The sequence below is a fragment of the Neovison vison genome, chromosome 2, assembly GCF_020171115.1.
Source record: "Neovison vison isolate M4711 chromosome 2, ASM_NN_V1, whole genome shotgun sequence".
Lineage (NCBI taxonomy): Eukaryota > Metazoa > Chordata > Mammalia > Carnivora > Mustelidae > Neogale > Neogale vison.
Window position 1 is genome coordinate 20888189 of NC_058092.1, and position 22102 is coordinate 20910290.

General features: G+C 37.3%; 1 protein-coding gene across 4 annotated transcripts in view; it reads right to left on the reverse strand.

Annotated features, from left to right (window-relative positions):
- The window catches only part of EYA3 (EYA transcriptional coactivator and phosphatase 3), a 112322-nt gene that overhangs the window by 42912 nt on the left and 47308 nt on the right, over window positions 1–22102 (reverse strand). For 2 of the 4 annotated variants that reach the window (XM_044237564.1, XM_044237563.1), the window contains exons 3-7: window positions 19606–19649; window positions 15459–15538; window positions 10787–10853; window positions 8154–8290; window positions 1281–1418 (exon numbers count right to left, since the gene is read on the reverse strand). In XM_044237564.1, coding sequence (XP_044093499.1) covers window positions 1281–1418; window positions 8154–8290; window positions 10787–10853; window positions 15459–15538; window positions 19606–19649 — 466 coding nt within the window. The remainder of the gene's footprint in view (window positions 1–1280; window positions 1419–8153; window positions 8291–10786; window positions 10854–15458; window positions 15539–19605; window positions 19650–22102) is intronic. The other 2 variants (XM_044237566.1, XM_044237565.1) reach the window with 1 other exon arrangement.

Sequence of the window (22102 nt, forward strand, 5' to 3'; positions counted from 1 at the left end):
TTGACTCTGCCAATACTCAAATTTCATTTTAGCCAACTGTTTCAATTTGTATTCTATCAATGTTTCTTTAGAATAAAGGTAAAAATTAATAACTTGATGGTTACCTTCGGCCTTAAATTCTATCCTCTGCCAAAGTTCTAACGAAGAACAAAATGTGCCAAGAGGTTAACCAGAAAAGGGAGGAAAAATAAACTTACTTGTTTGTCCGTAAAGGTTCTCTCTTATGGGAGAGCTGATATTGACATCATGATTTCAATACCGAAAATCATAAATATTGCACTCATGCTCTGAGGTCAGACTGCCCAGCTTACATCCTGACTTAATTATTTACTAACTGGTAAATGGAACAAGCAGAAGTAGTTCTTAATCATTTAAAATGAAGACAATTAAAACTGAGTAGCAAAATATTTTATTTACTATAATCTATATCAAAAAACTTTTTTATCACCAAAGTTCGTATCTTAAGAGTACCTCAGACCAGTTTTTGCTGTCCCATCCTCACTCCTCTAGCACCCATTTTATGAGGAATAAAATTTTAAAGCTGGGAGAAATCAGGAGAAGGGAGGCAGATGAGAAGCCAGGAACATGGACATTATTTTCCAATCTGGAGCAATGACAAATTGCCGGTGTTAGATTTGGAAGGGCTGGGAATTAATCCCATAGTGCCTTCTGAATTTCTCTCTCTTTATTCCTAATAGTCCTGTCATAATTCTAACCTTTTAGAAGAACAACTCAGGAAGGCAAAGATGTTCAGAGTTCAAGCTTTAAGGCAATGCTTTTTATCATGAAATAGAAACAAGACTAAACTTTTTGAGAAGGAAAAATGCTCTCACCAAGAAGCAGCAAGTGGGGGTGGAGGTATGACAACACTGCATCAAAAAAAAAAAAATGCCTCACACATCTCACTTCTGCCCTACCTGGACTTCACATAAAAGAAATCAGCAAAGTTCTGCCCCATGGGGAATCTTCTGCTCATTTATAGGACAAAGTGCCACTGAGAACAGACTAAAACAAAATCAGACAGGTTTTCTGGACACCAACATGCAAAAGCAAAGGCTGAAGTTCTACGAATTACAGTTCACATTTAAAGGCTAAACTACTTAGAAACCACAGTCCCGAACTCTGGGTGCCTAACACAAAAAGCATGCACAAGTGTAAATATCACCCCCTGCTGTTTTACAAGACAGTGCTCCTGCATTACCCAATTTGTTTGGAGATACAGATAGACTGAAAACAACAAAAACAACAATAATAAAACACACACAACCATGCCTATTTACCTTGAATGGGATAAGAATAATGTGCTGGGCTTGGCTGGCTTGTGGTTAACCCTGTAGTGCAGGTAAGAACACTGTGTTGACTTGGAGATGGAGTCTGAATTAAACCACTTTCAGGTTTCATACCTGGCCACAATGCACCTGAATCAGATAAATTGGACCAATTACAAACAATACACTGGGACTGAGGAGCATGGTTATGCTTTTAAATATCAGCCAGTAGGTTTAAAATCTAAATCTTAGAATAAAAGTAAATTTGCTTGTAAGAGAAAATTACTGATTGTCCCACTCCTAATATACCACAAGCAAATACAGTTTCAAAAACTGGGGAGTGGGGCCACAGAAACAAAAATCTTGTCAAAATCCCCAATAATGATATGTATATAAGTTCATTTCAATGGTTGAAATGATTGATCAGGGTTCAGGAAAAAAAAGCTACTGACACCCAACTGGAATGTTTATTGTACAGAGTGCCTGATGATCATGTACAGTGATAAATCATTTACCCATTGTCAAGGTGGGAGACATTCCACATAAGTTTAAAATTCACTTACCCATTAAACAAGCACCAAAACTTTCTAAAATGTATTGAGTACTTTTCTGCCTTCTTAAGCTGGTTATTTTATTACCTGTTTCTTCTGATTAGGAAAGACATACTTGCTTATTTTTATAAATTAAAAATATTACAGAAATATATAACTTAGAAAAAATAAAGTCATATATAATCCCAGCATCCAGACTTAAGCACTATCTAAGTCACTTAGATTTCTTCTACATATTTACTAATCCTTTTTCTTTTTAATAAAAATGGGATATTATCCATACTGTTCATAATTTGCTTTTCCACATAATACCTGTGAAAGACATCTTTCCATGTCAGAACACATAAATTTCTCATACTAATAGGTATCATAGCTGTTCGCTTTTATTTTATTTTTATCACAATGCTCCTGAGTGACAATCTTTTTCAAATATATTTATATACTTTCCTGCCTTCTCTGCAGGAAGGAAATAGTGAATGTACCTTTAGATTTTCTCAGAATTACTGTCACAAAGATTAATAGTGTGCTGTGCTATATATATATTACAGAGACATCCCCAGAGGTACTGGGAATGTGAAGACATTTGCTTAGTACTAAATACAACTCAGTTATAGATCTACATCATTTTAACTTTTTCTCTGTGACCTGTCACTTGACAATCTCTTGCTTCTCACTTTACCTCCTTGTTCATTTGCAGTAAAACTAGGAAACCATAAACAAAGCTTTGCTTCTACACGACAGCCTAAGGATGTCCTTTATGGTGAACAGTTTTAGTGATAATTTTGGCTATGCAAAAATCTACCTATAAAAAATCTTACGGGGTGCCTGTGTGGCTCAGTCAGTTAAGCGTCTGCCTTTGGCTCAGGTCATGATCCCAGGGTCCTGGGATCGAGGCCCACATCATGCTCTTGGCTCAGCAGGGAATCTGCTTTTCCCTCCCTCTCTCTCAAATAAATAAATAAATATAATCTTAAAAAAAAAATCTTACTGTCTGGTTGTTCACTGTGTTCTGAATAGCTATGGCTGGTGGATCAGGGTAGTTGAAGCTAACAGGTCCAAGAAGGTTCATCAATCACATTCCAGGTAAGAAATCAATACCAAGGTCAGCCACAGCTCCAAATTCAGTATTAACTCATTTCATTTACTTCTAATCTGATACTGAATTTATAGAAATATAATGTACTGACAATAGGGCCCTCTGCCTCACCAGGGCACTGAAATATCCAGGTACAACTCAGATCTGTAAAATTTGTGGATTACTAAATGTAAGGGAGCTGCAAAAATCTCAAATCGACATGGGATGTGGCAATCGCCTTGTCCCAAACTCTTAAAACATAAAAAAAAAAGTCATATTCTTTTCTTACCTATTAAACATACGAAATAACTTATTTGAGGAAAATGAAAAATTCCATCATCTACAGGATACATTTGGAGGGTTGGCCCCTGTTCTGTGCTTAGTTTATTATCATTATCACAGCTAAAGTCCTAACTAAACCTAAATTTCAACACTAAAAATATTTGGAAATATTATTTTTTAACAGTTACATGAAATTTGAGTATCAGTGCCATGATTCTTTGTGGTTGAGTATCATTTTAGCAAATTGCCACTTCAATGTCACAGTAACTTTCAGATTTATTGTAATCGATGTGATTTTTTTTTTTTCTAAATAGGTTTTGAATCTGAGGTGCTGGATCTGTGAACACATTCAGATTACACTGTACTAAAATACAATCTTATTCATGAGAATAGTATTCCCTGAAAATGTTTTGCCAGTCTCATTAGTTATGTATTTCAGTTTCAAAATGCAAAATGTCTATGAACTGGACCTCCTTATAAGGCCAAAAACCAGAGCAAAGTGTCCAAGGCAAGTAGGAAAATGACTATAGTAGTTTTGAATGTTTTTGACCAGAAACAAGAAGTTGGTATTTAAAATTATAATTATTTTACGATGAAGATAAGAATAAAAGACCACAGGAACACTGCCTCTGGCATCACGGTAGCCTTGCTCTGAAAGCATGTAAGAATCTTCCTTTAAAAGTGCCCTTCCCAGAATTCCAAGTCACAGGCAGCATGACCAAATGGTCTGACTATATAGCAATCCTGCCCATAGCGAAGATGAAACCAAACCCTGGTCTCCTGACTCCCAGTCTGCTGCTCTATCCCTACAACTACCAAGCTTATCGAGGCCTTTTAAGCACCAAGGGCCTGTTGTGGACAACAGCTGGCCTAACAATGGCAAATGAAGCCAGTCTTTGAGCTCCGTCCTCTTACTGCCCCACCCTGGGTCTTATCACAAACTCTACTCGAAGTTTCTCAGCACAAATACTTCATCTTTGGTTAGTCACTAACCAAACTAATCTGAGCACTTCCATTTATAGTACTATATATCAGAGTAGTGGCTCTTTAGAGAAAAATTATTTTGGTTAGGAACTGAAGCACATGCCAATGCTCAGGAAAAAACACATGAAAAATATCTTTGTTTGTTGATTCGATAGCTCACTGGGATGAGCTATTACAAATACTAAATAATTAATCTGAGATTTCCCTGATTATAAAGTGAGTAGATGTATATTATAGAAAGTGAAGAAAACATAGAAAGTTTAAAAAATAAAGTGCATAGTCTCCTTGCGCAGAAAAAAAATACAGGCAGTTCTTGCTTTTGTAGAGGACTGCATTACCAGAAACTGGCACATAATGCAACTAAGTCCTTGCCTTGCATGGTTCCCTGATAACTGAGATCAAATCTATAATGCCTGTACAGCAATATGAGCATCTTTCTTCCAAATTATTCTTTATGTACATATTTTTAAAAAAACACTAACTTGGCACATTATATTGCTTTTAGTTTTACGTACTGCTTTTAAATTAATAATAAACTTTTCTCAAGATGCTGCATATTCTTTAAGAATGTGGAATTTATAAGAATATGATTTCTAACTTTCCCATTCTATAGATACACTGCAATTTAACACATGGTTTTTAATTCAAAATATAGGCTGTTTCCAATCTTTTGCTGTTATAAATAATGTTGTGATGAGTATCTTATTTTGAAAATCCGTGGGTATCTCTAATCAGTTCCATAGGATAAATCTCTAGAAGTGAATTTGCTGGGGGAAATGGCATGAACGTCCTTGAGGTTTTAGTATTACCAAATCTCCAACTCACATTAGAGTTCTTTCAAAAGAAGCTGGAATAGTGGCAGCTAAGGTGATCTTTTATGAGCTCCTAAAAATAAATGGGTGCCCCTTTCCTCCCACATGTTCACTGAGATCACTGGAAATTCCTCTTTCTGCCGTTCCACTACATTTCTACAGAGCTCAAACAGTATGACCACTATTTCTTTACTTTTACATTATTCACATTACATGCGAGCATTACAGACTGCTCCCAGTACAGGCCTCCTAGATTTCCTCTAGTTTTTTCTCCTTTCATCAAGAGGAAGAATGTTTTTTAATTTCAAACTCAACTCTGAGACACAGACTAAATTTAGGAGCACTTCTGGAATTAAACAGATCCCGGTTCGATTCTAAACCCAGGCATTTCCTAATTGTATGACCTCAGGCTAATCATTTGATCCTTCTAAGCCTGTTTCCTCATCTATAAAAAGGGATAATGCTACTGCTTACTCCTGAGGGCTGTTCTAAGATTAAATAAGACAATAATGTAAAGTATGAGGTACTTGTTCCCAGCATACTGCTTGGTATATAAAGCACTTCATAAACATTAGATATTAGAGATTTCCTGAAGCCCTGTTTACATCTGAAATGAAATAACAGACCAGCTAATCTAGTTTTAATGCTAGTAAGCAGCACTAAGATAAAATTGCCAAATCTTCACAGGAAGAAACAGTATTTTCTACATGAGTGAACACACTTTTTAAAAAACCAGCCATATCTATAATTTCCTTAATAAATTCTGAAAATATGCCTCATTTTTCATTCACATTACCCCAACCTAAATCTCCCTCCAGTAAACTTCATATATTACTTAAGAGTCAGATTTAGCTGATTCTCTTTCTCTGAAATACTGAGAGAGGAATTTATGAAACAAGTGTTCCTCACTCCCAAATATTAAACAAAACCAGATTAATAAAAGAGCCTGCTATTACCAATACTTCTTTACAATATAAAGTTTCATGTTTTTACCAAGGACCTATTATACAGAATTTTTTTTCCTTTAATACATGGCAAATGCAGTGATCATAAAAGATACCATAATATGCACATGGCACTGTGTTAGGTCTTCCATAATCTGAGATCAGAGATGTAATAAGAGTTTTACTCAATACTGAACAGCAGGAATGATCAACTGTTCGACAATGTCATAAAGAGCTCTGGGCTTGCTAACAATGAATTTCAACCAAAACAGAAGGTAAAAAACTAATATAAAAATACTTACTTTATACTTGCTAGCTTTTACTAGTCAGCTGTTGAAAAATTAACTTTAACATATGCAAAAAGATAAAAGCACAAACATATTCACAGAAAGTTCCATTTCCAAAGGGATTACTCAGTCATGGCTGGTTAAATAATGGGCGGATACTGACAGGCGTGGAGGTATGGACATACAAATGGGGGAACAAGAGCATTTCTGTTTGTCTTCTTTCATGAAGTTATCAACTACCAATACTGTAAGGGCCTATTTAGCCAGAGCGATTCCATCTGGTTAAACAGTAATTTTGTTTATGCAGTAAAACTTAAACTGACCCTACCCCCTGCCCCCGCTCCACCCCCCACAAGGAACTTACTTAAAAGCAAGTCCGGGAAACCAGTAGAATATGGTCGACCAGTCCCTAATAAAAGAGCCCAAATACAAGGGCGGGTCAGGTCAGGTGGAGGTAACAGAGCCTGAATTCAGGGATGAGTAGGGCCAGGTGGAGACATCCAATCAGTAAAGCGAGGATACTGTCTCCCTAGCTACTAAGGAGTGTGGGCCCCGCCTTTTGGACGCCAATCCTGACCAAGGTGACAGGCTAGTTCAAATAGCTACTATGGGGTGAACTGTAATTCAATTGGCCACCCATGTGTGACCTAGCATGACTGTGCAGTTTTCTCTGTGTGTTATAATCTCATTGGCCACCTGTGTGTGGCTAGGCTCAACCACATGGCCTTTGCTCTATAAAAGTTAGTCTGTGAGGCTGGGAGGGGTTGCCCTCTCTGTAAGAGGCGGCCTAAATGGTTGGTTTGATTCCTGATGCCCGGCGCAAAATAAAGCTTTGCTTGACTTTCCCTTTGTATCAGTCTCGTTCCTTTGATTACGGACCCATCACTATCATTAAAACACAACCTCCCATTTTATTTCTAGTAGTTACCAGGAGCCAAGGCATATTAACAAGCCTAAAACTAAGAGAGCTGTCACTGTCACAAGGGACTAGTCAAATGGGCCAGGTAAAGCAAGATTGTAGAAACCAAAAGCAGGCAACACCACAATACATCAAGAATCTGTGGTGATCTGTTTAGAATTTCTTTCTAATTTCCAGTTAGTTTCAGTAAAGGCTACAGAGATAAAATTTTATTAACATGTTGCATATGTGAAAATAATACAGTACTCACTCAACTTTCTAACATTGGTTCTAGGAAACCAGGGAAGAGACAACAAAGCATACTGTAAATATCTATCAATTTACACAAAGAAAAATCAGCACAGATATTAAGTGCTCCCAGAGTCTCAAACTGACTTCCAGTAAATCAATCTAATTCACAGTTCACGTCCAACATACCTAAAACTACAGAACAAACTATGCACAAAGATAGGGCTATATAAAATTGGGGATTCTCCTCATTCTAAGATAACTTGTTAGTTCAGCAGAGCAACAACTGATCGGTTTAAGGCAGAGGGAGAAAAAGAGAGGGAAAAATTGACCAAAAAAAAAAGGGAGAGTACACTATAAGGCATACTCTATCTGGATATTTAGATTACCAAGTTTTAGTATGAAAATGAGTCATCTCAAAATATATTTATTATGCTTATCTAACCATGGTAATGTGTTTTGTATAAAGAAAGTAACAGTAATTCCTCAAAGAGTTTCTCCCAACACTTAAAGATTCCAAGCTTTACAGTCAAGATTTAGTACCTTTCTGGAAACAGCTAAATTTTGGCAGATACACAAATGAGCACTGAAAGTTATGCTTTTATTGAATATGCATCAAACATACTGTTGGAAAGTTGCATACCCAACATCTATCACACTTGTAACTGAGTAGATATTCTATAAAGAACCACCCATCATCTTTCAGCTTCCTGATTAGCCATACTTGGTATCTGGGGAAAGATCGAAGTTTCTAGGGGATAAAATCAACACTCTTAGAAACTGCTTATAATAGAATGCCTTACCGAAAGGAGGTAGTCCATATGTTTGGGTTGCCTGAGGGTAGACAGCATAGGGTTGAGACTGCTGTAGTGTCTGGTACGGAGTCTGCCCAGGGTAAGCAGTTTCCGACACAGGAACTGAGAGGATATGTGCATAAGGTCTATAAAAGTTCAAGAAAATAAAAACTTTCATATGTGATTTATTTTTAATAAGAAATAGAGGGAAGAGCTAATAACACTCAAAGCAAAATATCAGCAATGAGGAGACTAACCTTCCACATAAAATGTCTCTTACTATGGTCAGAAAGTAGAATTAATTTTTCCTTTCCAAGTTGTACTATCACTTAAGAAACATCTTTATGGGAAATTAAATAGTTCCAAGTATCCTCCCAACATCCAATTACTATGCTACAACAATCTGTAATATGCTACAAGCAAAGTTGTAGATAAAATTTATCTACATGTACATGAACCCCTAAAGTAACAGAAAACTGGACAGAATGGGACTCACAATTGGCTCTTATTCTTCACCTAGCCCTCTGGGACAAACAAGTTCTCAGAGAGAGAGTAGGACTTGAGAGAGGGGTTAGGCTGGTAGAGAAAAGGCAAGGAACCACTACACATCAAAGAACGGGGAGTAGCGGTGGGCCCCAATATCCCCAGATCAAGCCTACAAATCAGGAGCCAGATAATAAAATCAGGGAAGTCCCAGACAGGACTCAGAATCTTCCCACTGATGTTTAAGCCAGAATATACTGTCACTAGTTGCAGCCAACCACATCAGGTTTAGCTAGGGAATTCGAATTCAGCAGTGAAACTTCTGGGACTTTAGCTAGAGGACCTGGTCATTTCATCCATGCAATAAAATGGTCCCACATTTTGTGCACTGAATTTTTAGATACCAGTTATTTTATTTGGTGAGTTATGCTGTACTTACAATGCAAGCGTTTTGTGTACCACATAAATCTGAACAATAAAATACTGCAAGGAAGGAGAAAACATTTTTTTCAGCTTTGGGGTAAAGGAAAATGAAGGAAGCTTATAAAGAAGCAGTATATGAGCTGAGCAGGTAAGATATGCAGAAATGGGAAAGAAAGGGCGTCCAAGGAAAAGAGAAAAACTCTGGTATAGGTACAGAAGAAGGCAAACAAGGGCTTAAGCCTATAAGGAGCAAAGATTATATTAAAGGATATACATGAAGTGAAGGGGAGTAGCAAAAGAAGGAAAGACAGCAAAGACCTTGAATTCCAGGCTGAGTTCAGACCAATCTGCAACAATCGGGAGCCACTAAAATTGTTGAGCAAAGAGTGACAAGATCAGAGCTGTTCTTGAATAAAGATTAATTTGACACTGCTTTATAAAATGGGTTAGAAGGGGGAGAAAGTTGAAGTAGAGGTCCAGTTATAAAATAGCCATAATGCAATGATTCACATAAGTGCTAAAGAGGTCTGAATTAAGACTGAATGCATAGCTAATAAGGTGTCCTGAATGCAACAGGTATGTAAATTATTTTTTGAATAGTCAGATGAATTTGAAATATGCCTCATATTCACATCTGTTCTTCTTATCCAGATCTGAACCAAGAAATAACTCAGGTCATAACTGTTAATCAACTCACATGGGAATAATTTAAAATCTTGGTGACTTCAAATGGATTGATCTCCAGATATGTTAAAGATCATAATATCCTTTTCCCCTGTAGAGTTTTTATAACTCAAAGTTATTTTCTTATTTCCTTCATAATGATCTCAGAGAATAGGTTCAGTCATTTCACAGAAGGAAATCATGTGAAAATGGGTCAAAGATGCTATTATTGTTAAATATCAGATGAGAATTTGGATAACTCATTGAATTGAACTTTTTAGTTCTTTGTTAACTGATGAAAAATTCAAAAGGTATAAATGAGCACAAAAAGGGGGAAAAAATGCCAGTTTTCTTTTTATGAACAGTACCATAGGTATCAGTCACCTCTGTTACCAATTCCTTCATGTGTTCTGCCTATGTAAGCACCTGGGCATACATCCAACCTCAATAAATACACTCATATGTATCTATCAATGTATGTACAGGTTCACTCTTTATCAACAGATGGTTGGTAGTCTGGCATACACCCAGTTCTGTACTGCTCATCTTGGAGATGATTAGCTTGTGGATCTTAAATGCTGATCTTACCTGTTGAAGGCCCAAAGCACGCTGCCTTTTAGTGACTTCAACCTGCTAAGCCTAACTTCACGCCTAAATTCTACTTTGAGGACATTCCTAAAGCAAGAAACTGAACACAGATTAGGCTGAGAAGTCCCACTAGGAGGCTGGCTTGAGCTGTGTTACTGATCTAGCAAGGCAGAGGAAAGAGAGAATGATCAGAGGTCAATCAGTGATATGCTTTGATCATGAATAATATTTCTCATTTTCAGTGGCCATTCATTTACAGCAAGCTCCTGTGTAAAAATTATCTATTCCAGGCAACCATCTACTTTTTAAAAGCATGTTACAGAGACTCTACATTTAGAGGGAATAAAAAAATTGGAGTAGGGTCAGAACACATGAGAGATGAAATGAAGTTAAAATGTCGACTTACTAAGTTAAATATCAAACTAAATTTTGAAATGAACCTAGAGAAAAGGCATATAGATTTTTGAAATAATTATTGAACTTACTTTGCAGAATACATTTGTGAGGTATAATCATTGGATGAGCGAGGGATGTAATCGGTGCATGTCATAACTGAAAGAAAGATATCATCAGGTAAAAAGTTAGAACATTTCAAAAATGAAATGAGAAAATTGCATATCTCACTGTAGAGTCTTTCAAACTAAATAACAGATTACAGATGGCACCTGAGAAATTTAAAAAGACTATGCAGTAGAAAATCCCTCTCTCTTATAGTAATAGGTTTAGAGACTTTTAGAGACAGTAGAAGAAGCCAGAATGTGGGGGGTTTGGGGAAGAGCTGAAGGTTAGTACCAGTTGATCTCTATCTTTATCTGTCACTGACCTAAAGTCACAGATGAAGCAACACCCTAAGCTTTCACTGTGCTCAGAGGCAAACTTAAAAACCAAGATCCATATCTGAGAAATTGCATTTTATTTCTTTAGCTTATTCATTCTCTGGGTGTTTCCACTCATCTGAGTAAAAAGCTGTAAGACGATTTGCAGGAAGACAGATTTGGGGTGGGAGTACCCAGTTTTATTAGAAATTTTTTGCTACTGCTATATACAGTGCAGCAAAAGATGCAAGTACACTTCCATACCACTACTTTTTCAGCTTTGTGGTGAAGGCTTTCAAGTCTGGCAAAGCAAAGACAGATCTGAGGAACTGATGTGATGCTCTGATGAACCATCAAGTAAAGAGACTTTCACAGCTAGGGTCCTCTTGACCCCTATGACTTCATCTGAAATAGCTGCTGAGAAGGCTTAACCCTCATGATTACATCTGTAAATATTCAACTCAAGTCTGATGAGTAGCGAAATCCTATTCATTACGCACTATTTCAGTCCATGCTGTAGACAGAGTTGTATCATAAAGAACTTGTACCAGATCCCTGAATTGTCCAAGAACTTCCTTCAGCATCTGAGAAGGAGATTGTGGTTGTTCTACTATTAGCCGGGTTTTAGAGTAAACCAACTAACTTTACTTCTAGCTGGGTTTCCTGAGTATCTGAACTAAAAAGGGAACTCTGGTCAAGAGCACATAAGCTGCTGGCAATTCATGGCCAATAGTAAGACAAATTGACATCTTGTCCACTGCCATTGTTCAAGGTCTTTAAAAATAATTACTGGAAATCTGTAGATCACATTCATCCATAATAATTTTGATAAAAATGAAAGAGATCTCAATTAGGTCTAAAGGGTCTTCATGTCCATCACAGAAAACATAACTTCATTTGGATTCTGCATGACAGTTCCTTCCCTGCTGACAACTATTTAAAAAAAAAAAACCCAAACCCTTTTCCTCCTCTGATTTAATTTGAGAAGAGATTGAAAAAACATCCTAGGAGATTTAGACCAATATTTATTGCTTTGTAGAATGAATAAGGCTTTATCTTTGTAGTACTTAGGAACCGTGAAAGGATTATAAACAGTCAAGGCATAATCTGCTGTAATATTAGAATAGCAGCAATGGAGATGAGGCACAACCTTGAAATACATTCTGAAGGTAAAGCAGGACATTCTGACAGATCTGTATGTAAGGACTGAGGAAAACAGGGGAATATGGGATAATTTCCAGCTTGAGCAATGGAAGGGATAGTGAAACCTCTTCCTAAAGATGGGGCAGTTTGGGAAAAGAAGAGATTTGATGGGGCTAAGGGAATAAAAAGCTTTCCCACATTTTTAAAAAAGGATTTTATTTATTTGTCAGAGAGTGAAAGACAGCCCTCACGTCCACATAAGAAGAGAGAGCAGCAGGCAGAGGGAGAGGAACTTGATCCTAGGACCCTGGGATCATGACCTAAGCTGAAGGCAGATGTTTAATCCACTGAGCCACCCAGATGTCCCAAAAGCTTTCCCATATTTTAAGTATGACTTTCCTTTCAGAAATCTAAGATGTGGTGTCAAACAGGCAGGTGGATACACAAATGAAATCAGGGTGGAAGTCAAACTGGAAATTTAAATTTGGAATACATCAACAATGTATACAATATTTAAAGTAACACAGTGGATGAGAGGATGCAGAAAGAGGAAAGAATGCTGGACTAGAAATAAATCCCGAGGCCAAACATTCAGAGTTCAGGCAGAGGAAGAAGGGCCAACAGAAGAGAAAGGTGGGAGGAAAAGTGGTGAGAGGCAGACTATGAGAAGAAACGTTCACTACAACTAGTCCTCGCAGAGTAACTGCAAGTAACTAATGACCTTGAGAGGAACAATTCAGCGGAAGAGTGGTGACCAAAGTTAAACTTGAGAGGACCGAATAATGAATGGGAGGCAAGAAAACAAGAAAGCGCAACTCTTTCCAGAAATTCCAATGGGTCATGGAACAGAGGTGGAGAATGTGGAGCCAAAGGAGGGTTTTGTTTCTGTTTTAAGATGGCAAATACTGTGTCATGTCTCTTTACTGACAGGAAGGATTAAGAAGAGAAGAGGAATTTGATGACACAGGCATGGTCTTAGTTAACAACAACACCAAAGCCTTTGGGGAAGGTGAGAAAGGGTTAGATATGGAGCCCAAATAAAAGGTCTTACTGTTGACAGGAGCACTATTTCTACAGACTAGGACTATTTTAGTCCTGATAAGAATGAAGCAAGAAAACACGGGTACAAACACAGGCAGGCTTGAAGATTTGGTGGTGGTGAGAGGATAAGGCGTTTTTTTTTGTCTGATAACTTCTATTTGCAATGGAGCCATCGGTTAAGAATGAGGAAAGGTGAGTGAGGATATGGTATTCTGTGAAATATCAAAAGGTAAAATTCATTAGCAAAATGTACTAGGATTTCCAAACATGCTGGGTGCCTATTTGAGGCCTTGTGAGTCAGCCAGGTAGATAATTTATCCAATAATGTTTAGCTATGTGAATGCACTTAAAGGGAAGATGGAGAGTTGTATTAAAATTAGGACTGGGGTTTAGCAAGGAGAGTACAAGAGGCAAAGGTATTGAAGGTATTTGTAAGGGAACAATTATAATAAAGAGCCACAGATCCATACAGAGTGAAAAGGGACATAAAGGCAGACAGATATGATGACAAGTATTGGATAGGTCATTTACATGGATTTCAAAATCACCAAGAATAGTAAGAGTTTGGATGGAGAAGAAAACAAAGAAGACCTAGTCTTTAAAGAGCAAAATGACTAGTAGTTCAGTTTAGGGTAAAAAGAAAGGCAAGGGAGGCATAAATATGTACTTCAAAGGAACTGGAGTTTTTGAAGGGAAAAAGAGAAAGAAATATCTGGAAGAAGCAAGAGGCCTCAACTTACTTCCTGGCCCTGGAATATATAAAAAAATAGGTTTTTTTTTCTTGGGGATGAGTGGGACTTAAAAAAAAAAAATCAGAGACTTTTCACGGATTAGCAGTTTCCACAGTATGGGCAGTTTCTCATATGCATCAGAATCACCTATCTTCTTATACATTCCAATTCACATCAGATCTATTGAATGACAATCTCTGAAAATGAGGCCAAAATTCTACATTATAAACAAGCATTCCAGATTCTTAAGTACACTAAGAGCTGGAGAACCACTAGACTAGTACCTTTGAGGAAATAATATACATAGTTCAAGATATACTATTGCCTTCCTTTTTTTTTTTTTTTAAAAAAGACATCATTTTCTAATACATGGAAGTATGTCAAGTTAAGCATAACCACCTTAAGAGAAGAAAAAAATCCCCTAAACAAGTGTCTTTTTAAAAAGTGTCTTATCCAAATTTATTCTTTTAAAGTACGTGGTAAAATTACCTTTTGTAATTTTACAGGGGCACTGATACTTAATTTCAGGGATGACTATTTGTCCTATGGAGGCAACCTGGGGGCATATGTGGGTATGCTAGAGAAAACTTACATCTTCGCAAAAAAAAACAAAACAAAACAAAAAAACCAACCAAACAAAAAAACCCAACCAAACAAACCCAGAACACTCTATAAAATTTTGTCCATTATAAATTTATCTTTTCTATAGGAGAAAGCAGGTTGGTAAGTGGAGGATGTATCTTATTGGGGTGGGTCTCCCCCAGCATCCAGTATCAATTCTGGGCTCCTTTTTTTTTTTTTGAAGATTTTATTTATTTATTTGTCAGAGAGAGAGATAGAGAGAGAGCACAAGCAGGGGGTGCAGAAGGCTGAGGGAGAAGCGGGCTCCCTGCTGAGCAAGGAGCCAGATGTAGGACTCGATCCCAGGACCCTGGGATCATGACCCAAACCACAGGCAGATGAATAACCAATTGAGCCACCCAGGCATCCTTCAATTTGGGGCTCTTAAGGGGATTACTTTTCTTTTTGGCACAGATGGATAGGTAGAGTCTTTTGGTTGTTAGAAAGGTAGAGAAACAGCAATGTCTTTGGAGGAGCAGTCAGAGGTTGGCCCAGAAACTTTTCTGATTGCGAGTAAGGCAGTATTACTTCCAGAACATCAACTTCAAAACAAAACAAAAATAAAATCACCAAGTGTGACTCCTCAGGTAAATGGATTCCATGCGATTTTCTTCCTCAGCTGGTATGTCAAATATATGAGAACACAAGGATGAAAACATACACACACACACACACACGGACACGGACAGGAAAGGCTTCTGGATATAAGGAACAAACAAGGCAATCAGTGAAAACCAATTATAAAAGAACAGCATCATCCATTTATAAGAATACCTCTTTCATCATGCACAGAATACAGTACTTACTTTCCTCTGACATGGTAAGGTTTGAAGCAAGGCTTGAAGTTTCAGGTTTCTGATCACTGACTTCGGGGCTGCTCACTTGACTGAGAGAACCAAAATGAAAACATTAGCCCCTCATGAACTTGATGTGTTGCTAAAAGTGATTTCATCAAACTCATTTCTCTTCCTATGCTACACAAGTAAGAGGCAAAGTAAGTCTTCATGGTATCATTATTGGTTTTAGCGGCTACCTGAAGAAGTAGGGCTGGGGCTGGTACCTTCAGCATTTCACTCTTCTTTCTCACATCACTCCTGTTTTCCTATCACTCAGAAATTCCAGCTAAGTCAGAGACAAGTCAGAGTTTTTCTAAAGAACTTGGGATAAAAAAAAAAAAAAAACAAACCAAAAAATTAGAAAACAAACCAAACTTCTCTGTCACTTTGTTTCCAAAGTTCCAGAGTAAAATAGGGAGATTCCTGATTTCAGACAGTGGTTCTCATAGTTACTTGAGAATTTTTTTCAAATTATACATGCTTGCTTCCAAGAAGGGGGTTCTGAACGTTAAAATGGCTCATTCTATTATATTTCTCTTTTTTCTCCAATTAAAAAAATTTTTTTTTGAAGATTTTATTCATTTACTTGACAGAAAGAGATCACAAGCAGGCAGAGAGGCAGGCAGAGAGAGAGGAAGGGAGGCAGGCTCCCTGCCGAGCAGAGAGCCCGACTCGGGGTTCGATCCTAGGACCCTGGGATCATGACCTGAGCCGAAGTCAGAGGCTTTAACCCACTGAGCCACCCAGGCTACCCATCCAAATAAAAATTTTTAAAAAAATTTGCTATCATATCCCCTGAGCAGTATCTTTTTTTAAGTTATAAGGAGAATTCAGATAAATTACAAAAGGTAAATCATCTAAACTGGGAGAACAAATCATTAGGTTAGACACTTTAATGGCAAAATTCTCACTGAAATTCTGGAATGGAGATTTTACTAACTTTCACCCTTCACAGTGTCCTCCCTCTTCCTTTCTACCTTACTTTCTACTCTCCAGTTATTCTCTCAATTACCAGCATAGCATAGTGGCCAGACTGCTTGCATTCATGTTACACTCTGCCAAGATTAGCTTAACGACTTTGAGCTAAACTTCTTTGTACCCCGCTTTCAACTGTCAAAGAGGGACAATAACAGAGCCTAACACATAGGGTTGTTACATGGATTAGTGAGTTAATATATGAAAAGTACTTAGAGACTAGAAGAGAGTAAATGTAATATAACCATAGCCATTATTATTATACTATAACTTCACCCCAGCCCAGGCATCCTTCCCACATTCATTTCCCTTAGAAAGAAATCTGCTCTGCTATTTTATACTCTAGGGAGAAATGGACAACACCATACCAGAGACTCCATGTATCTTCAAAGATGAGACTAATAAAAGGTAAGAGTAGGTTCTACACAGCAAAGTTTTTAAAAGAAATGTTACTTATATAAAAAGTACACAGCATCAAAATCCTTAAAGCTCTCATATTTTTTCTGAATGGACCTCAAACATTCCAGTAAGAAATCAAGATTTCCCCCCCCCGGGTATATTCTGAATTTTAAAACAGTTTTTCCTCAGATATAATTACTTTTTATTTTTTTTCCAATTTATTTATTTTCAGAAAAACAGTATTCATTATTTTTTCACCACACCCAGTGCTCCATGCAAGCTACCTTTTATTTTTTTAATGTTTACTTATTTACTTTAGCAATCATTACACCCAGCAGGGATTTGAACTCATAACTCCGAGATCAAGAGTTGCATGCTCATCTGACTGAGCCAGCCAGGTGTCCCTGTAATTAACTTTTATTTATTTTTCTTTCTTTTTTTAAGATTTTATTTATTTTTCTGACAGTGACACAGGAGAGAGGGAACACAAGCTAGGGGAGGGGGAGAGTGAGAAGTCTCCCCGCTGAGCAAGGAGCCCGATGTGGGGCTCCATTCCAGGACCCTGAGATCATGACCTGAGCCCAAGGCAGACGCTTAAGGACTGAGACACCCAGATGCCCCTTATTTTTCTTAAGTAGGCTCCATGCCCAATCTGGGGTGTGAACTCATGAACCTGAGATCAAGAGTCACATGCTCTACCAACTGAGCCAGCTAGGCACCTCTGTAATTAATTTTTAAAGCTAAATCCCCAGATGAAGTTTATTTATTTACTCAAATGCCTGTATTTTTGGAATAGCATTTAATGTACTAACCAAGATGTGACTATGGGAATTGAAGAGTAAGGGGAAGAAATCAAACTGACTAGTTATATCCATGTTTCCCAAACTTGTCTATTATTATAATTACCTGAATAATTGGTAAAAATACAGACTTCTAGTCATGCCTACTTAAACAGGATTCCCAGGAGATGGGTATAAAACTAGACAAGAACTTCATATTCCAACTACAATGGCTATTTTGTCTCCTATGTATACCTGGATAAATCTGGGGTTCACTGTTATACCCACTGATGAAAGACTATTTCTAGACCCAGTAACTTAGAAGGTCTATTTGTATAATCTGGTATACAATGGTATAAAGACCTATGGTCTTAGAATCTTATGTTATAGCAAAATCCCCTACATATTCAACTAAGTGTTTAGAGATTCAACAGAAGCAAGAGTGCTAATGGGGCACCTAGGTGGCTCAGTCTGTTTAGCATCCGACTCTTGATTTCAAGAGAATATTGTAGAGAAGCAGATAAATGGGTAGATTTGGTCAAAATAGAAGTAGATAAATGGGGTAGATTTGGTCTAATCAAATTTGGTAGATTTGGTGACAGGCAAACAAGGCAGTATTGAACTGTTTCTAATTTCTCTTTGAATTAGGGAGAGCAAGATCCCCAGCTGAGTGAATGGGAACAGAGTGGAGGGGAGGTGAGATGAAAGGAAGGGGAGAAACCAGGAGGTAAGGAGGAAGGGAGGGCAAGAAAGTTAATTTTAGAGGCTAGGGAATAAAATACACTGGGAAGGGTGGACGGACCACCAAGAATCTTTAAGTGCCTGTTTGAGATGTAATTATAGTGAAAACACATCAGTACAGTATTGTGTTTTTCCATCACAAAGTTCAGGTGATTGGAAATAAGCACTGAATGGGTGGATAGTTGGTTTGACCAGGGTTGTGGTTTTGCTAGGAAGCATGCCACAGGGGTAAAGGAGAAGTTAAAAGGAGAAGCCCCTCACAAAATGTTTGTCAGGGACTGATTAAATTAATAGATCTTCTCATTTAAACAGCATAAGAAAGATACGAAAGTTTTTTTTTATGGGAGGGGTCAATGCTTAAGAGTGAAAATATGACAGCTCATGTAATGGGAAGTGCATAGGAAGATATCATATGGGAGTATGGGAGTAGCTACATGAGCTAGAATGCAGTGTGTGGTACTAAAATAGTCAAGATTCTGGAAATTAAGATATTAGAGGTGATGTAGTTACTAGTTCACAAACAACAGGAATTAAGAACTGGAGAAAGCAGAAAACAATGACATTGCGGAAGTGAGAGCATGAGGTGCAAAGAAGCTACCTCTTATCCAAGAGGGAGTGGAGCTAATGACTAAGGCATCCCATATTCATTTGGTAATTGACACTAAATCCCTTGAATTTCCCTTATTTCTGCTTATTCTTCCCATTCTGTTTACTGGACATCTGACTGGAAAATATTTACTGTTGTCTCTTCCATATATCACAGGACCTGGTAGATAACATGAGTTCAGTACATATTACTGAATAAATAATGAATGAATAAGAAAATATCAGCGCTTACTTGTTTCAAGGACAAACTACTGGAAGGAAATTTTCATCTTAAACCAAGTAATTTCAAAACATAAAGTCTGATGGGGCGCCTGGGTGGCTCAGTGGGTTAAAGCCCCTGCCTTCAGCTCAGGTCACGATTCCAGGATCCTGGAATCATATTGGGCTCTCTGCTCAGCGGGGAGCCTGCTTCCCTTCCTCTCTCTCTGCCTGCTTCTCTGCCTACTTGTGATTTCTGTCAAATAAATAAATAAAATCTTAAAAAAAAAAACAACCAACAAAGTCTGAGATGCTAAAACTAAAAAAGAGAGTAGTCAACCCAAAACACACCCCATACCAATCAGCATATTAAAAAAGACAGTAAGTAGATCATTAAAAAGAAATTCAACTTTACATACCTTAAAGTTTGTTCTCCTGATTCCTGCATCTTGGCTTTTTTTACCTGCAAAAATAATTATACAAAGGCATCAATATAGTGATCTGCTCTTGAAATCATCAAGCTATTCAAATGGCAGGCTAATATTAACTAATAAATTACAAGGTAACTTGTAACTTGTTTCATTTTGTTTTGCTTAGATTTATTTAATTAACCTTTGTTCTATTTTAGAGTTAGAGATGGACTTGGTTTTCACATAAGCTCTTTTCTTTTTAATGAAAAAAGTATTTTTCAGGTTCAAGGTAAAATATTTACCAGATTTTTACTAGAGATAAAATGTTTATCAGAGGGGTGCCTGGGTGGCTCAGTCAGTTATGCATATGCGTTTGGCTTGGGTCATGATCCCAGGGTCCTGGGATCGAGTTCTGCATCAGGCTCCGTGCTCAGTAGGGAGCCTGGTTGTGCTCGTTTGTGTGCACATACACTCTCTCTCTCTGCCAAATAAATAAAAATCTTTACAAAAATTTTTATCAGAATCAAATATCTAAACTTGGATACAAACTAATTGGTTTTAAATTTTAACAGACACATAATTATATTATCCAACAGTAAGTGTGGCAATCTTAATATCATCTACTCATTTATTAACTTATTAAACAGGAATGTCTTTAATTAAAAAAAAAAAGATTTTACTTATTTATTTATTTTGAGAGAGGGAAGGAGGAGATGGGGGGGGTGGGCAGAGGGGGAAGGGAGAGAGAAACTCAAGCAAAGTGCTGACCTTGATCCCATGACCCATGAGATCACAACCTGAGCCAGAACTAAGAGTCAGATGCTTAACCAACTGAGACCCCAAGAGCCCCAGGTTATGAGCAATTTAAAAAATATTCTGCATGCTATTAGTTTATTCCAGATTTTTGTCTTTTCTAATTCCTTCTGAGCTGAAAGCATTTCCACTGAAATAGTTCAAGAATCCACAAATAGAAGATCAACATTTAACACCGCTAGTGGATTTCCCTGCTTCCATATTACAAAAGAAGCTGATTTTAGAGCTCTCGATTAGAATAACTAGTCATAGTAGAAACATGCTTAGTATGCTTAGCCATACAAAATTATAGGTCCTTCAAAGTATTTCAAGCCAACAAAAGGCAGAAACACTGTTAAATAATTTTAAACAAAAATATCAGGTGAGAATATAGCTATTTAATATGAATATTTAATATGAATAAATTTAACATCTCAGACATTATTTCCCTTGGTTCAGGTAATTAAGTCCCCCTGTAAATCAGGACACATGTGCCACCTTGGCACTAGAGGCAGGTAAATGAACTCAAAGGATACAGACAAACTTCACAAGCATGGGTTCAAACAATATAATCCAGAAACTGAGAGAACGTAAAATAGTATAGCTACTTTGGTAAACAGTCTAGCAGTTCCTTAGATAAGGTAAATAATAAATAAAAGATAAATACAAGGCCCATAACATTTCTCATGGACATCTATTCCTCATGAGAAAACATGACAAAATAAATAAAACCACTCTTGGCTTCCTGCTTATGGCATACCAACACACATTATTTTTTACTGCTACTTTAATTTTCATAAGTAAAGAGAAAATCAAGGAAAGGGGGGCATTAAGAAAAACCCTTGGAGTGTCTGGGTGGCATGGTTGGCTGGCTGTCCAATTCCTGGTTTTGGCTCAAGTCGTGAACACAGGGTCATGGGATCAAGTCCCACAGCAGGCTCCATGTTCACCTCCCCTCCACTCTGGCTTCTCCCACTCATGCACTCTCTCTCTCTCCCTCTCTCGATCTGTCTGTCTAAAATAAAGAAATCTTTAAAAAAGAAAAAGCCTCTAAGAAAAACAGGCACAGCATAGGGCATATAGTCAACTGCACTGCAATAGATTGGATGGTCACAGATGGCAGCTACACTTGGGGTGAGCCCAGCACAACATAGACTAGATAAATCACTACGTTCATCTGAAATTAATGTAACATGGTGTGTCAACTAAAAAAATTTTTTTAGTCCTCTAAATTTAAAAAAATTACAGAAGCATTTGAAGAAAAACAAAAACCTTTGAGGCAGATAAATTCTTACTAGGCATATTAAATTCCAAATCCATAAAATAAAAAACAGATTTGATATTACAAAAATTCAAAACTTCTATGTGATAAAAGATACCATAAACCAACCAGGAGATTGAATACTCCTAGGATAATATACGGACTTTGACAAAAGCATTTAATTTATTGTAACTGTATGATGTAACCCCACTGAAAGGGTTGGGACATAAAGGAGCTACTTAAGATAATAATGGATGACATTGTGACTGGAAATTGCAAGGTCGGACATAAGGAAAATAAAATTATCTAGTTTACTTGCCTGCCATAATTTCACAAATGACAAAATATATGCTTTTGTTATAAAATGTGCTGCCCTTCCCACCTAAAGATGATAGTATTTACATTACGTCAGATGATAATGTAATTTTCCAACAGCGGGGATGAATTTACGCT